Source organism: Pan paniscus, chromosome 11, assembly GCF_029289425.2.
Source record: "Pan paniscus chromosome 11, NHGRI_mPanPan1-v2.0_pri, whole genome shotgun sequence".
NCBI lineage: Eukaryota > Metazoa > Chordata > Mammalia > Primates > Hominidae > Pan > Pan paniscus.
In genome coordinates this window covers 51,346,829-51,364,401 of record NC_073260.2, presented here as the reverse complement: position 1 = coordinate 51,364,401, position 17,573 = coordinate 51,346,829, and the positions used below count along the sequence as shown (strand labels likewise).

The 17,573-nt window shown below is 47.9% G+C and overlaps 1 protein-coding gene across 4 annotated transcripts; it reads left to right on the top strand.

The window, feature by feature from the left end:
• The first annotated feature begins 5,329 nt into the window (after window positions 1-5,329).
• On the top strand, window positions 5,330-12,138 carry LOC117981734 (putative spermatogenesis-associated protein 31C2). 4 transcript variants are annotated; one of them, XM_055091818.1, is made up of 5 exons: window positions 5,330-6,654; window positions 7,773-7,848; window positions 8,416-8,476; window positions 8,732-8,793; window positions 9,493-12,136. In XM_055091818.1, the coding sequence occupies exons 1-5, from the start codon at window positions 6,424-6,426 to the stop codon at window positions 11,985-11,987; spliced, it is 2,925 nt and encodes a 974-aa protein (XP_054947793.1). In that variant the 5' UTR covers window positions 5,330-6,423; the 3' UTR covers window positions 11,988-12,136. The 4 variants fall into 4 exon arrangements, with proteins under 4 accessions (XP_054947793.1, XP_054947792.1, XP_034823542.1 ...); XM_055091817.1 differs by having other exon boundaries at window positions 9,091-12,132; XM_034967651.2 differs by having other exon boundaries at window positions 8,732-12,138.
• The last annotated feature ends 5,435 nt before the right edge of the window (window positions 12,139-17,573 follow it).

Genomic DNA, 17,573 nt, shown 5'->3' with positions numbered 1-17,573 from the left:
CTGTAGTGTCTGAAAAAAAAGTGCCTGACACTTAGTATATGCCGGACCAATTACTTTAATGAGAGGATGGCTTTCTCTTTCCCATCTTTTACCACACTGGGCGTGGACTAAGCAAACGGGGGAAAATGCAGTAGTCAGAGGCAGCAGCAGATGGCACTGTAAGGAAAGGTGAGCATTAGATTTTGGACAAAATTGAGTAGTCTGTAGAAACCATGTGTAAAAAGCAAATGAGGCTTGCTGTAAGACATCACCATTCCCCCTAGCCAGTCTCTCACCCTTAAACTGCAGGAAATCCTGGTGTGAAAGGTTAGTGCCACTGACCAGGAAAGCTGAGCCGCTCAATTTCCCATAACCACATCAAAGCAGGGGCATGGTTAATAATATTATCAACCTTTCTTATCTTGATGCTCTATAAGGAAATAGCTAACACATTTTAGTAAGAGTTGCCTTGAAAAGATCTTGTCCTAAGAATGCTGCAAAGCCCCTGTGAATGTGGAAATGGAGCGAGAGGATGGTGCAGGCATTTTGGCAGCATAGGTACCTTAGAGTCCTTCTTAAAAATGAAGGTGTTGACATCTTGATTCAGTTTTGAAAACTTTTTATGGTTAGTCTCCTTTGGGGATAAGTGAAAAGAGTGTGTTTTGGGGATAAGACTCTTTTCCTTTGTAAAGCCATTGTTTTAGAGTATCTGGAAACAATTCTGTGTGCTTTTTCCAGGTGGGAAACAATGGGGTGAGGGGTGGGGGTCATGCACAAACACTTATTTTTTTAAAAACTCCCCTCGCATGCAACACTTCTTGGGAAGCCACTGCATGGTTTTCTCCAAAAAAAGTGAATGTGTAAAGCAACAAAAAGAAATACGCTGGAGCTAAGAAAAAAGGATTTGGAAAGAGAGTCAAATCCTCATTTTCATACGAAAACACAGTAAATGATATCTGAGATAGAATAATCAAGAAATAGCAATATAAGTATGTTATTTAGCAATATGGAGACTAAGACCAAGAGAACCAGCTAAGAGAGCTAAAATTACTACTTTGCTGTGGTGGCCAGGTGTCCAGGCTCGCTCAGGACTGTCAGTCCCACACTCTGGAAAAGTCCTCAGTCCTAGGATACAAGACATCTCAGTTTTTCATGATGGATGAGGAAAGTTGGGGGAAAAGTACAAAACTCATAGGACATCCTAAAAAATAGGGGCTGAGTACAGCACAGATCCCCTGCTACCATGGCCACTGCCCACTGATGTTGGCACCCACGACTTGGGGTTCCCTACAATGGGGCATTAAGTGAGGAGCGAGTGAGGTGACTGATGTGACTTAAGGGTACAGCAGTTCAGGGAAGTATTAAGAAAAATGAAACAGAAAGAGTAAAAATATCCCACTGTCTCATGGTACAGAAAAAAGATGTCATTGTTGTTTTCAACTAAATATAGGTAATCTCTCTTTAGTTAGTCCTATTGTACATTCTCCTTGTTAAAACATTCACATGTATCTTGAGAATACACAATTATATGACCTACAAAATTTATTAAATGTAATAAAGAGTAAAATAAGTTGATGTGTCAGAGAATAAAAAAATTATGAAAATAGTTATATTTTCCTCACATATATTTTTTGTTTAATCAGCCCTACTACTAATTGCCACTGTTAACTAGTTCTATTGTTTTTGTTTAAATAATAAATTCATCATTTCACTGTTTAAATGACAGCATTTAGGTAACAGAAAAGTAAATAATATATATCATTTCAAATAAACACCAATTTTTCTCATCTTACATAACATAAAGTTTAAGTAACCCAGGTTAGCACTCTAATAATCTGGTTGCCCTCATCTGGGGAGGGAACAGAGGGACAGGAGAAATGGGAGATAACTTGTTTTCCTTTTCTAGTATGTATATAAATTATTTCATTTAAACTTAAAAATTTTAAGTGTACCATGGTTTAAGAAGGAAAATCTCTAGAACCGTTGTCACTAAAAGTACTGTATACTTCAAAATATGAAAAACGCAGACAAAGTGAGTTCAAATGAATTTGTTGAAAGACTAAGATGAAGGTAGTAGTCAAAGCTAGAAAATAAAAATAGAGTCTGCTGAAATAAGGAGAGGAAAGGATTAGTAAATATAAGAACAGAAATCAGAGAAAGAGAAACCAACAAACCAAGCGGACAAACCAAAATGAAAGACGATTCTTTAAAATGACTGATTAACTCATGGGAAAATCTGACTACATGAAAATTAATTAGCTGATAAACTAAAAATTGATACATTTGACTTAATCAAAGTTAAAAAATTGAGTACTACAGAAGACATGCTAGACAAACTAAATATAGGAGACATATTGAGAGGTGAAGGGAGCAGGACTTCCTGGGTTGAGTGGGGACTTGGAGAACTTTTCTGTAGCTAGCTAGAAGTTTGTAAAATGCACCAATCAGTGCTCTGTAAAAATGCACCCATCAGTGCTCAGTAGCTAGCTAGAGGTTTGTAAACTGGACCAATCATCACTGTATAATATGGACCAATCATCACCCTGTAAAATGGACCAATCAGCACTCTGTAAAATGGACCAATCAGCAGGACATGGGCGTGGAAAATAAGGGAATAAAAGCTGGCCACCCCAGCCAGTAGTTGTAATCCAGTCCCCTTCCACCCTCTGGACTGTTTGTTCTTTTGCTCCTCACAATAAATTTTGCTGCTGCTCTCTCTTTGGGTCAGTGCCACCTTTAAGAGTTGTAACACTCACCATGAAGGTCCACGGCTTCATTCTTGAAGTCAGTGAGATCACGAACCCACCCAAAGGAACCAACTCCAGATGCAATATCGAGAAATAGATTTGCAACAGCAACAATAAGCAAAAGCTTGGTATAAAAAGATCTGAAGAATTCTTACACATCAATTGGACAAAAGCAGTCCAACGGACAAAACAGACATTTTAATCTTAAAAGAAGAAAACTCATGGCTCAATAATTGAATAGACACTAAACCTCACTAATAATTGGGGAAATACAAAATGAAACAAAAGGAGATCCATTCAAACTCATAAGACTAGCAAAGTATTTTAAAGGAATTTAGTATATCAAACGATGACTGGAATATGAAAAAGCAGAAATTCTCATTTTGCTAGTGGAAGAACCACTCAAAAGAGTAGTTTGGCAACATATAGAGGAGTTAGAAACATCTTTTCCTTATGACCAAGAAAACACCTGAAAAAAAACTTGCACATGTGTACCAAAAGATGTGCACAAAAATGTGTTCATAGCGGCAGTGCTATTCATAAGAGGGAAAAGCCCCAGGGACATCCAAAAATGTCTAAAAGAAGAAACAGATGAATAAATTATAGTCATATAGTAGAATATTTCAGTAAATAAGAGAAATGATCCAGAACCATGTGTATCAACATGCATACATTTTACACAAATAAAATGGATAAAAATGTTTCAAAATGAAACATAAGGTGTGATACCATTTATGTAAATTTTAAAGTAAATTTTAATTGAAATAATGGTATAAATATTAAACCGTGCAAAATAATATTTTGCAAACAGAATAAGGATAAAAAAATACCAAATTCAGAGTAGTGGCAGCTTCTGGGGATTGATGTAGGGGAATGAGGCTTAGAAAATTAAAAATAGAGATTTCAACGTTCTCTCCAATGGTTTTATGTTCTTTGATAAATGTGTCCGAAATAAAATGTCTAGATTTGTTTTTCTGTGTAATAAGTACAAAAGTATTTATGACATTATTCTCTGTATCTTTATTCTCTGTATCTCCCTATAATTTTTAATTTGTCAAAATTAAATACACACACACACACACACACACACACACACATATATATATAGAGAGAGAGAGAGAATATGAAATACTATGAGATCCCTTAAAATGGCAGAGACTATGAGACACTAAGTAAGCATTTTATTAGGACAAGCTTTCTCTCCGGGGTGAAAAGGTGAGTTAATTTATCACAAATAAAACAGCATTAAATAACTAGCCTTCAAGAGCTGAGATAAAGAATATGTGCTGATGCTGAGCATATTGGGTTGGGTTCCCCCGAAAAGCAAGGGCTGAGCCAAAGGAATGCAGGTAATTCCAGAGAACAGAAATGGAGGACTGCAACAGAAAGGATGGGAAGGTAATACAGGGTGAATTCTCAAGTGACTCGTTGCAGGCAGCTAGTGCCACTGTCTGTGGAATCTTGGTGTTTCCATCAGCTCCTGTTTCCCAATGACCTGTAAGATGGTAACACTCTCATGTTCCATGGGTGCCAGAGAGCTTCCCGCATTGTCCTCAAGCCCTGGGAGAGAAGTCTGGTCTACACCCTGCAGTGGAGGCCAAGTACAGTGTACAGTACTTGTAGGTACCTAATCTCAAATATTATTTGAGACAGAAGAAGAAAATAAATCAGTATTCTTCATGAATAGAGATGGAAAAAATTCTCAACCAAATAATAGCAAAAATAATTCAACAACATATAAAAATAATTACAAACCATGAACAAGTGATATTTATTCCAGGAATAAAAAGCTGTTTTGGTATTCAAAAATCAATTCGTGTAACCCGCCACATTAGCAAGCTAAAGATAAGCATATTACATGATTATATCAATGCAGGAAAAGCATTTGAAAAAATTCAACACCCATTTATAATGAAAAAAACTTTCAGGAATTAGGAACAGAGGTAAACTTTCTAACTTTTAAGTTAGAAAAAAATCTACAGCTAACATCAAACTAAAAGATGAAAGAGACTGAATGCTTTCCCGTTCAGTTTGGGAAGAAGGAAAATATGTCTGTGCTCATCATTTTTATTCTACATAGCGCTGGAAGACCCAGCCAGCTGACAAAAATTCTCTCCATAACCAGACTCTAGCCATACTCCTTTAAACTCTCTTGTCAACTAAACCCTGGCTTTTGGGCTTTTGTGCTGTCTATAAATTGCCCAATATTAGTAAGAATCCTAGCAAGGCAATTTAGTCAGAATCCTCCATCTTCATATCTGACCACCATTGGTATCTAATTGGTTTTCTTATTGTCTACCATCCCCAGGTGACATCTGATCACTCTGGCATGGCTTCAGCAAGAATTCTGTGAGGTCAGTTTAGCCAGATTCCCTCCTATTAGTAATTTTCCATACACTACCAAACCTCCACCCTGCTCTGTGGCTATAAAATTTCTATTCAGAGGGAAACCTGAATATATGGAAACTGGAGATTACTGCAAGACCCTATTGCAGTAATCTCTATATCTGTTGCAATAATCCCTCTGAATAAAGTTTGTCTTACTATTTTTTAACAGGTGTCACGAATAGTTTTTTCTATAATACAGCTCAACAAAACAAGTCTGAAATAGAAGAATAAAGTGGGAGGAATTATTCTACCCAATTTTTTAACTTTTTACACAGCTACAGAAATCAAGACAGTGTGGTACTGGCAGGGGGACAGACAGTTCAATAAAACAGAATTGAGAACTCAGAAATAGTTCCATACAAGTACAACCAACTGACTTTTGAAAAAAGTGCAATATCAATTCAATAGTACAGTGGTTCTGGAGCAGTTAGATACCATAGACAAAACAATAACCTCAATCTAACCTCATGTCTTTATTAAAAAAAAAAGGATCAGCGGGGCGTGGTGGCTCATGCCTGTAATCCCAGTACTTTGGGAGGCAGAGGCGGGCAGATCACAAGGTCAGGAGATCGAGGCCATCCTGGCTAACACGGTGAAACCCCGTCTCTACTAAAAATACAAAAAGAAATTAGCAGGGCTTGGTGGTGGTGGGCGCCTGTAGTCCCAGCTACTCAGGAGGCTGAGACAGGAGAATGGCTGGAACCCGGGAGGCAGAGCTTGCAGTGAGCCCAGATCACGCCACTGCACTCCAGCCTGGGTGACAGAGAGAGGCTCTGTCTCAAAAAAATAAAAATAAAAAAAAAAGGAAAGTGAGATAGAAATAATTTTTTAAAACTTACTATTCAAAATTTGCAAAACTAAATAAGAGTAAAAGAAATTTACATTTTGTCCCTGGATTCACAGAAGACAAAAACATTGTGTGGGAAAGCTGGAGTTGAGGACGAACGAGATTCTGAAAATAAAAATCCCTGGTACATAGCCAAAATTTCAGAGTCAACTACAGATTTTCAAAGGCTATGAAATAGGTAACCTCAAGCCACCGACTCCAACAGATAAAAGGAACCAGGTAATATCTGTGTTCCAGGGAGAAAGAATAGAAAACTGGCTGAGTTCTATCACTGACAAAACTTAGTGCGAAGGAGGGATCTGGAAGGCGGGAGGGTGAAGGGATCCCCGGCTTGGAGGGTGGGGAGGGGCTGTGCTTCGGCCTCCCCCTCCTACTGCCCCTCCCCAACAAAGGAGCCCTTTGTGATGTGAAGGCCCAGCTCTGTGATGCAGGCCTGGGCCCCAGTCCCTAGTCTCCACGAGGATGCCCAGAGCTCAGTTGCTAGAAAGCAATGCGCCTATTCACATGGAGAATCTTCTCTTTCCTCTAAAATTACTTAGTGCCTCATCACTAAACACCCCCAGCTTCACACCATGGGTGTTGGATATCTTCCTCACCTTGGTGTTTGCCCTGGGGTTCTTCTTCCTATTACTCCCCTACTTCTCTTACCTCCGTTGTGACAACCCACCCTCACCATCGCCTCGGAAGAGAAAGGTAAGGAGCTCTCAGTCCAGACACACAGAGCTTGATTCTCTTCTTTTTATTATTAGTTCCACCTTTCCAAATCCAGTGGAGACTTCTGCGATGGGAAGTCTCAGGAGAGACCAGAACAGCATGCTTCCAGGGAGAGGCAGGGCAGCCAGGGGTTGGTAGGGGTAGATCATGTACTGGGATTTCCATCCCAAGCTCTCAGTCCATCTGTGGGGGAGCGCAGGAGGCATGAAGGCAAAATCAAACCCATGGGCTCAACGGCCATGACCGGTCATGAGACGGGGGAGGTCTCTGGTCATGAGACGGGGGAGGTCTCTGGTCATGAGACGGGGGAGGTCTCTGGTCATGAGACGGGAGGTCTCTGTCCGAGGCCAGGCCCTGAGCCCTGGCTCATCAGTCCCTTCCTGGGGCAGGTGGCTCGGGACCCAGCCTCTTCTGTGTGGGGTGATATGGGGCCTGTGCTGGGCCCCCGAGGGCCTCCCACCGGGGCCTGGCATCTCCTCTGGTCTCCTGGCAAGCAGAATGCTACCTGACAGCTCAGTGGTGCCTGCGGGCCTGAGCCTGGGTGTTCCTGGAGCAGAGGAACAGGGACTGATGGCGTCCATGGTGGACCTCATATTGAAAATCCCTGTGTGTGTGCGTGTGTTTGTGTGTTATTTTTATTTATTTTATTTTTTGTGCAGGCTGCAGTGAAATGGAGCGATACCGGCTCAGTGCAACCTTTGCTTCCAGAGTTCAAGCTATTCTCCTGTCTTAGCGTCCTGAGTAGCTGGGGATTACAGGTGCCCGCCACCACGCCTGGCTAATTTTTGTATTTTTAGTAGAGATGGGGTTTCACCATGGCCAGGCTGGTCTCAAACTCTTGACCTCAGGTGATTCACCTGCCTTGGCCTCCCAAAGTGCTTGGATTATAGGCGTGAGCCACCGCACCCGACCCCCTCTTCCTGTTTTTCTAAGAAAAGCAGTTTATCATCCATTTAAACAAGCGTGGGAGGAAGCACATAGAGCTCCCTGAGCAAGACAGACAGAGCCATGCGGTTCATGAGTGCAGCGTGCTGCGGCTGGGCTGGGGGCAGAGAGGGAGAGCCGGTCCTAGCTTCTCGCCATTTCTTGTCTCCCAGCGTCATCTTGTCTCCCAGTGTCCAGTAGGGCGGAGGGGGAGGCCCAGAGGCAGGATGAAAAACCACAGTCTGAGAGGTAAGGCTCTGCCAGGGCACACTAGAGTTAATTTGATCTCATCTGTCCGGGAGGGAACTGACTCTGAAGAAGTCAGTTGAAGAAACCTGAGGTAGGGGCTCCTAGGAAGGAAATCAGAACCCTGGGTCCTTCTCAGATTCCGTGCCGGAATGAAGCCATGGTGGGCCGGGGACTGAGCGTTACCCAGCAGGGGGCAGTGTGTGTGTCCTGGGGAGACCAATGCCTGCCTGGATGCGGAGGGGGGTGAGGGGCCTCCCGCTCCCTGGGAACAGCTGTTCAACTCTGCTAAGGCTGATTCCTCTTTGAGACCACCCCAGTCCTTTCTCCCCACAGGGCAGTTGTGAGGACCGTGGGGGTGGAGGGTCTGTGTGTGGAAGCCCTTTGTGAATGACAAAGCCCTGTCCTCTATGCCTTGCTATTACCGTCGGGGCCATGTGGCTTTGGACACAGATGGGTGGGTTCCAGGGTCTAATTCCCCATGGTCTTCCCTAAAGAAACATACACTCAGCCTCCTGTGAGATCCCAAGCCCCTCCCTCACTGCCCTAACCCGGTCTCCTGATTTCCAGCTTGTAGAGAGTGCACGAGAGGCCTGGAGGAGACTTGGGACCTGCTTTCACAACTGCAGAGGTGAGGCACTTCCCCTTCCCTGCATCCTTCCTACCAGGGCTGGGACATGACCCCAGGGCCACAGGCAGCCTGGAGCTGACCTGGGATGGGGAGACCAGGGGGACAGAGGATGGGAGTAAAGCCCTGGGGCGAGGGGTAGCAGGAGAATTGGGTGGTCAGGGTGTGGCGTGGTGGAGGGGCTGTGGCCCAAGCGCCCACTCTGCCCTCCAAACCCATCTGCTCCTGGCTGCAGCTTGTGCCTCCTGTCTCCTGCAGCCTCCTGGGGCCACACCTTGCAAAAGGTGACTTTGGTCAGCTCTCTGGTCCAGACCCCCCAGGTGAGGTGGGCAAAAGAACACCTGATGGAGCCTCCCAGTCCTCTCATGAGCCTATGGAAGACGCTGCTCCCATTGTCTCCCCGTTAGCTTCCCCAGATCCTCGAACCAAGCATCCTCAGGATCTGGCCTCCACCCCACCACCAGGCCCAATGACCACCTCAGTCTCCTCCCTAAGTGCCTCCCAGCCACCAGAACCTTCCCTTCTCCTAGAACGCCCCTCACCCGAGCCACCTGTACTTTTCCCTCACCCACCACACACCCCTGATCCTCTGGCCTGCTCTCCACCTCCTCCGAAAGGCTTCACTGCTCCTCCCCTGTGGGACTCCACTCTGTTAACACCATCTCACTGTGACTCAGTGGCACTTCCACTGGACACCGTCCCTCAAAGCTTGTCTCCACGTGAGGATTTGGCGGCTTCTGTCCCAGCCATCTCAGGCCTTGGCGGCTCAAACAGTCAAGTTTCTGCCTTCTCCGGGTCACAGGAGACTACCAAAACCTGGTGCGTCTTCAACTCGTCAGTCCAGCAAGATCATCTTTCCCGCCAAAGGGACACTACAATGTCCCCACTGCTTTTCCAGGCCCAGCCCCTGTCCCATCTGGGGCCTGAGTCCCAACCCTTTATTTCATCCACACCCCAATTCCGGCCCACACCTATGGCTCAGGCCGAGGCTCAGGCCCATCTTCAATCCTCTTTCCCAGTCCTATCTCCTGCTTTACCATCCCCGATGAGGAATACTGGAGTAGCTTGCCCTGCGTCGCAGAATAAAGTGCAAGCTCTCTCCCTACCTGAAACTCAGCACCCTGAAAGGCCTTTGTTGAGGAAACAACTAGAAGGTGGGTTGGCTTTACCCTCTAGGGTCCAAAAATCTCAGGACGTCTTTAGTGTCTCCACTCCTAACCTTCCCCAGGAAAGACTGACATCCATTCTGCCTGAGAACTTTCCAGTCAGTCCTGAACTCTGGAGACAACTGGAGCAACACATGGGGCAACGTGGAAGGATCCAAGAGCCTCTGGATCTGTTGCAGCTTCAGGATGAATTGCCAGGGACAAGTCAGGCCAAGGGCAAACCCAGGCCCTGGCAGTCCTCCACGTCCACAGGTGAAAGCAGCAAGGAGGCAGAGACGGTGAAGTTCCAGCTAGAGAGGGACCCATGCCCACATCTGGGGCAAATTCTGGGTGAGACCCCACAAAATCTATCCAGGGGCATGGAAAGCTTCCCAGGAAAGGTTCTGGGGGCGACCTCTGAGGAGTCGGAAAGGAACCTGAGGAAGCCCTTGAGGAGTGACTCAGGAAGTGATTTATTAAGACGCATAGAGAGGAATCATATAGAAAACATCCTGAAAGCCCACCTGAGCAGAAAGTTGGGCCAGACCAACGAGGGCTTGATCCCCGTGAGTGTGCGTCGATCCTGGCTTGCTGTCAACCAGGCTTTTCCCGTATCCAACACCCACGTGAAAACCAGCAATCTAGCAGTCCCGAAAAGTAGGAAAGCCTGTGTGAACACAGCCCAGGTGCTTTCCTTCCTTGAGCCGTGTACTCAGCAGGTGCTGGGAGCCCACATTGTGAGGTTTTGGGCCAAACACAGGTGGGGTCTACCCCTCAGGGTCCTCAAGCCCATTCAGTGCTTTCAACTGGAAAAGGTTTCATCCTTGTCCCTTATACAGCTTGCTGGTCCCTCCTCAGACACCTGCGAATCTGGGGCTGGCTCAAAAGTTGAGGTGGCCACGTTCCTTGGAGAGCCACCAATGGCAAGTCTGAGAAAGCAGGTGCTGACCAAACCATCTGTTCACATGCCAGAGAGGCTTCAGGCCTCCTCACCTGCATGTAAGCAGTTCCAGAGGGCCCCGCGAGGGATCCCATCTTGGAATGATCATGGGTCCTTGAAGGCTCCTACAGCTGGACAGGAGGGCAGGTGGCCATCTAAGCCCCTCACATACAGCCTCACAGGCAGCACCCAGCAGAGCAGGAGCTTAGGAGCCCAATCTTCAAGGGCTAGAGAGACCAGGGAGGCAGTGCCACAACCCACAGTCCCCTTGGGAACCTGTATGAGAGCAAACCTCCAAGCCACAAGTGAGGATGTGCGTGGTTTCAAAGCTCCAGGCACCAGCAAAAGCTCTCTACTCCCTAGAATGTCTGTCTCCCAAGACCCAAGAAAGCTGTGTCTCATGGAGGAGCCTGTTAGTGAATTTGAGCCTGGAATGGCCACGAAGTCAGAGACCCAGCCTCAAGTTTCTGCCGCTGTTGTGCTCCTTCCAGATGGGCAAGCATCTGTTGTGCCCCATGCTTCAGAGAATTTGGCTTCTCAAGTGCCCCAGGGCCATCTCCAGAGCATGCCTACTGGGAACATGCAGGCTTCCCAGGAGCTATGTGACCTCATGTCAGCCAGAAGGAGTAACGTGGGGCACAAGGAGCCCAGGAACCCAAACTGTCAAGGCTCATGCAAGAGCCAAAGTCCAATGTTTCCCCCCACTCACAAGAGGGAGAACTCTAGGAAGCCCAACTTAGAAAAACATGAAGAAATGTTTCAAGGATTGAGGACTCCTCAACTTACCCCAGGCAGGAAAACAGAAGACACCCGTCAGAATGAAGGCGTCCAGCTACCGCCATCAAAGAAACAGCCTCCTTCAATAAGCCACTTTGGAGAAAACATAAAGCAATTTTTTCAGAGGATTTTTTCAAAGAAAGAAAGGAAGCCAGCACCAGTCACTGCTGAGAGCCAAAAAACAGTAAAAAACAGATCATGCGTGTACGGCAGCAGTGCTGAAGCTGAGAGGCTCACGACAGCAGTTGGACAGATACTGGAGGAGAAAATGTCACTTTGCCATGCGCGCCATGCCTCGAAGGTAAATCAGCAAAGACAGCAGTTTCAAGCCCCAGTCTGTGGGTTTCCCTGCAACCACAGACACCCGTTCTACTCAGAACACAGCAGAATGCTGAGCTATGCAGCCAGCAGTCAACAAGCCACTCTCAAGAACCAGAGTCATCCCAACAGAGACAGACAAATCAGAGATCAGCAGCCCTTGAAAAGTGTCCGGTGCAACAATGAGCAATGGGGCCTGCGACATCCCCAACTCTTGCTCCCCAAGAAAGCTGTATCCCCATTCAGTCCCCCTCAGCACCGGCCGAAGACACCCGGTGCCTCCAGCCACCATCACCACCGCCCAAGGCAGTGTCTTTTTCAGGGACGTATCTAATTTGGTCAGTCACAAATTCCTTTTTAGCCTTCCCTAGAGAAAAACAAGTCCCCAAGAAAAAATTCACTCTATGTAGAGAAAAAGTATTTTCTCTCATGTTAGTACACGCAGAACATTTAATATTCCACAATATATATGGTTTTTTATTCATAAGAGGGTGATGGCTTTTATTTGTGCTGTGCTTGGTGTGGGCTTGGTTTCTAGAAGCGACAGGACGTGGAGGGAGGCTGACAGCGGTGCTGTAAGCCCACCTTCATCCTGAGTTCCTTCACTGAACCTTATGTTTCCGTAATACCATCTTTACACAAACAACAAAAAATTCTAAAAACAAGATGAGAAAAACCTATGAAGATCCCACTCTGAAATAAGGTTCAACCCATCTTTCCACTACTTACTGTCCACCTCAAACTTTATGCAACTATAGGGAGAAGGTTTGCAGAGATGTCACAGGGTGAACATCTCCATGCAGGCTCCAGGAAGTGCCACAGCCGAATAACTTCATGTGTCACAAAATAGTGGAAGTTTGGGTGGGAGAGTGCTGGACCCTGAGTTCAGAAGTGGGAGAAGTCTTGACCCTGGGTATCCTGGTGAAGAATAGATAATGTCTGCCCTGGGAAGCCCCTTCTCTCCCTGACAAAGGCTGGGATGGAGATGGGCCCTCTTTGCTCAGCCAACATGCGAAGCACAGAGTCCCCATCCCACTGCCTCTCCCTTTCTCGCACTCTGGAGTGGTGGTGGGGATAGACCTTCCAGCTCTGTGCATGTGTAGGTGGGGGACGGGGGGCTGGGGGGACGGCCTTCATGGAGGCTGCTGAGGGCGGCGAACTCCCCTGCCCCAGATGAGTGAATGACCCTGCTAGGAAGTCAGAGCCTGCAAGGGCTGTGGGGGTATCAGGTGGAGTGGGCTCCAGGTACACCCTCAGTGCACTGGGCAGGTCTCAGGCCAGGCTCTCTGGACCCCACCTGGGTGATGTGGTCACTCCCTGGGGGACTGCAGTCAGGCCCCGGCCACCCACCCTGGGCAGCACCGTCCCATCGCAGGACTGGACTTTCTGAGTCCTGAGACAGGACGGTGCTGCCCAGGCCTGACAGACTGGGAGGAACTGTTAAGTCCTCCATCTCTAGACCAGCCTCCCACACAGCACGGACAGTCTCTTACCTTTACCCTCAGGAATGATCCTTCTCACTCTAAGGCAACCAAGGCAGAGCTGAGGACCTGTGCCAGGCTGGGAGTCAGTCCCCTCCCTAAATGGGCCTGAGGGAAGCACCATCCCTGTCCCAATCCGCCGCAAGTTTCTGCCCAGGAGACACATAGGGAAGGGAGGACGGGGCCTCCCTGCTGGCTGACACTGGAAACGCGGGACCTGGAAGAAGAGGGAGCGCAGGGCTGGCAGGGGATGCTCCAGGCCCATGGAGAGCTCGGGCTGCACCATGGGGCTGCCCCTCCTGGGCTGGAGGCTGTGCCCTCTGCAGGATCTGAGAAAGTCCAGTCCTGAGATGGGACAGCACTGCCCAGGGTGGGTGGCTGGGGCCCGACAGAAGTCCCCCAGGGAGTGACCGCATCACTCGGCCAGGGTGCAGGGAGCCTGGGCTGAGACCTGCCCAGTGCACTGAGGGTGCAACTGGAGCCCACCCCACCTGACGCCCCCACAGCACTGACAGGATCTGACCTCCCAGCATGTACCTGCCTCTCCCTGCACCCCAGCTGCCCACCCTGCCTGTTCCCTGGCTTCCTCCATCCCGTGCAGCCCATAGACTGTGACCATCTCACCGGCCACTCTGGCCCTTCCTTTGCCTTTGTCCTGTCAAAATCTCTGAGCAAGATCTCCCAGGTCCATCCAAACACCTGCTTTGTCCACTTTTGACTGGGCTTTTGGGCACCACTGGCCCATCCGAGCTGTCCATAGGGCCTTTGATAACGTGCATTACACACCTGGCATCTCCCAGCAGTGCTCAGCAGCCCCCGCACCAGGTCCCTGCTGACCAGATCCCACACATCAGGTCCTCCCTGACCACACCCTCACTGATTAGAACCCCATGACCATGCCCCACTAACCAGGCCCTGCTGCCAGGCCCACAGTGACCAGGACCCTACTGACTGACCAGGACCTTACACACCAGGGCCTCACTGACCAGGTCCTTACTGACAAGGCCTCATTGATCAGGTTCCACCGATCATGACCCCATTGCCTGGCCCCACAGATGAGGTCCTACTGACTAAGCCTCCGGGGAACAGGCTGCCACTGACCAGGCCCCTATTAAGCAGGCCCAAGGTGACCAGATACTTCTGACTATGACCCTAGTGAGTAGGCCCCACTGAATGGGCACCCACTGCTCAGATCCCTGCTGACCAGGTCACCCACAGACCAGTGCTACAAAAGCCACCACTGACCACGCTCTCTCTGAACAGGCCCCCACTGATTAGGTTCCACTGACCAGGCTGCCCTGATCAGGGCCCCACTGACAAGGGCCTCACTGATGAGGACATGGCCACCAGGCCCTGCTGACTAGGTCCCATGTGACCAGGCCTCCACTGAATAGCACCCATTGACCTGGTCACCAGTGACCCAGCTCATGCTGACAAGGCCACCACTAAGCCCCAGCTGACCAGGTCTCCACTGACAAAGTCCTGCAGCCTAGTTTTACACTGACCAGACACCAAACAAGTGGCTGCCACTAGGTCCCCACTCACCAAGACGCCCACTACTAGATCCCCCTAATGAGACCCTCTCTAAGTAGACCCCTGCTGACCATGCCCCCAATAAATAGGCCTCACTGACCAAGTCCCAACTGACTAGGTCCACTGACGAGGCCCACACTCATCAGGGCCCTCCTAACTATACCAGAAGACCAAGCGACAATGAGATATTTCATATGGCAGGAGTAGGAGCAAGACAGAGAGAGGAAGGAGGTGCTACATCCTGTTATACAACCAGATCTCATGAGAACCCACTATCAGGAGATCAGCATCAAGAAGATTAACCATTGGTGAAGGAACCACCACCCATACCACCACCCACTGTTTCCAGGCAGAAGCCTCCTGCAGAGGCAGAGCCTCTTGGGAAACTTCCACTATGGCAGTGCAGAAGGAAAATATGGGCTTGGAGCCCACACACAGGAGGCCACCATCCTCCAGACCCCAGACTCATAAGCCCACCAACAGCTCACACCCTCAGTATGGAAAGGCTACAGGCACTCCACACCAGCCCAGCCCATGGGAGCAGCCATGGGGGCTGAAGCCTGCAAAGCCACAGGTTCACTGTCCTAGTAGAGGTTTTCCACAAACCTCTGCCTCTACAGCAGACTACTCCCTCTTCCTACTACCCCCCACCCTCCCACCACCCTACTGCCAACCTACTCTCCACCCTACCCACCCCTTTTCCTTCCAACCCCAATCCCCTCTTGCCATGATTAAATCACCTCCCACCAGGTCCCACCTCCAACATTAAGAAGTACAATTCACATGAGTTTTGTAAATAAACACAGCCAAACCATATTATTCTGACCCTGATACCCCCGAATCTCATGTCCTTCTCACAGAGCAAAATACATTCATGCCTTTTCAAAAGTTTCTTTCCAAATGTCTTAACGCATTCCAGCATTAACTCAAAAGTAAAAAGTTCAACATCTCATCTGAGACAAGTCTACAGTCCCTTTTGCCTATGAGTCCCTGAATTTAAAAGGATGTTCTTTTCTTTCAGGGTACAATGATGGTAAAGGCATTGGATAAGCTTTCCCAACCGAAAGGGAAGAAATTTCCCAGGAAAAAAACACAAATAGGACCACAGGCCCAATGCAAGTCCAAAACCCAGGAGGCCAGTATCCATTCAATCTCACAGCTCCAAAATCATGAAGAAAACTCACTATCATAAGCACAGCAATAAGGAGGTGGTGTTTAATCATTTGTGAAGGATCCACCCCTGACCACCACTTTTCACCCCTCACCCCCACCATAATCCCCTCATTCTCCCTACCCCCACCTTCCAACCCCCACTCTCCACCATGATTAAATCACCAGGCCCCAACTTTAACTTTATTATTCTGTCCCTGGCTCCCAAATCTCATGTCCTTCTCACATTGCAAAATACAATGATGCCTTCTCTACAGCCCCTCCAAATCTTATATCATTCCAGCATTTATACAAATGTCCAAAGCTTAAAGTCTCATCTGACACAAGGCTACAGTCCCTTAGGTGCATGAGCCTCTGAACAATAAAGCAAGTTAACTACTTCCAAGGTACAATGCTTGTGCAGGCAATGTTACATAAGCATTCTCAGCCGAAAGGAAGAATTTTGCCAGAAAGAACAAAACACAGTACTTACAGGCCCCGTGAAACTCCAAACCCAGAAGGCTAGTCATTCAATCCTACAGCTCCGAAATCATCCTTTCTGAAACCTTGTACCACATCCAGGACACAGGGATGTGAGGGCTGGGCTCTGAAGGCCCTGGGCTGCTCTGCACCTTTGGTTTTGCAGGGTTTATGCCCCACGGCTGCACTCATGGGCTGGGCGGGTGTTGACTGCCTGTAGTTTTTCCCGACTGATGGTAACAAGCTATTGGTCAGTCTACGAATCTGGGGTCTGCATGATGGTGGCCTCCAGTGTGGGGGCTCCAACCCCATATTTTCTTTCTGCACTGCCCTAGTAGAGGTTTCTTATGAGGCTCTGCCTTTTTGGGATGCTTTTTTCTGGTCACCCAGGCATTTCCATACAGCTTCCAAAGTCTACAGAGAGGCTTCCAAGCCTCTAGTCTCAAGATCCGTCCACCCAGTGGCTTAACACTATGAGGAAGTTACCAAGGCTTCTAGCCTGCACTCTCTGAAGCAGTGACCCAAGCTGCATCTGTGCATTTTCAGCCATGGCTGGAGCTGGCGCTGCAGGGATGCAGGCAGCAGTGCCCTGAGGCTGCACATAGAGGGGGGTCATGGGACTGGCCCAGGAAACCATTCTTCTCTCCTAGGCCCCAGGGCCTGTGACAGGAAGGGCTGCTGCAAAGTTCTATGAAATGCCTTCAAGGCCTTTTCCCTATTGTCTTGGCTATTAACACTGGGCTCCTTTTTATGCAAATTTCTGAAGCCTTCCTGAATTTTCTCCCTGAAAATCAGATTTTCTTTTTGACCACTTGGCCAGGCTGCAAATTTTCCAAACTTCTGAGTTCTGTTTCTTATTTAATGTAAGAGTTGGGACTTGTTTAATGTAAGTCCCATCCAGAGGTCATTTCCTCAGTCACACATCAGAGCACAGGCTGTTCAATGCAGACAGGACACCTCTTGAGCTTTGCTTCCTAGAAGTTCATTCCACCAAATATGTACTAGGTCATCATCCTCAAGTTTAAAGTTTCACAGATCTCCAGGGCAGGGTCACCGTGCCACCACATTCCTTGCTACAGCAAAACAAAGGTAACCTTGGCTTCTGTTCCCAATAAGTTCCTCATTTTTATCTGAGACCTTCTAAGTCTGGCTTTCACTGACCATTTTCCTGTCAGCCTTCTGATCACAAGTATTTAACAATTCTTTACAAAGATCCAAACTTTTCCTCATTTTCCTGTCTTCAAAGCCCTTCAAACTCTCCCAACCTCTGTCTGCTA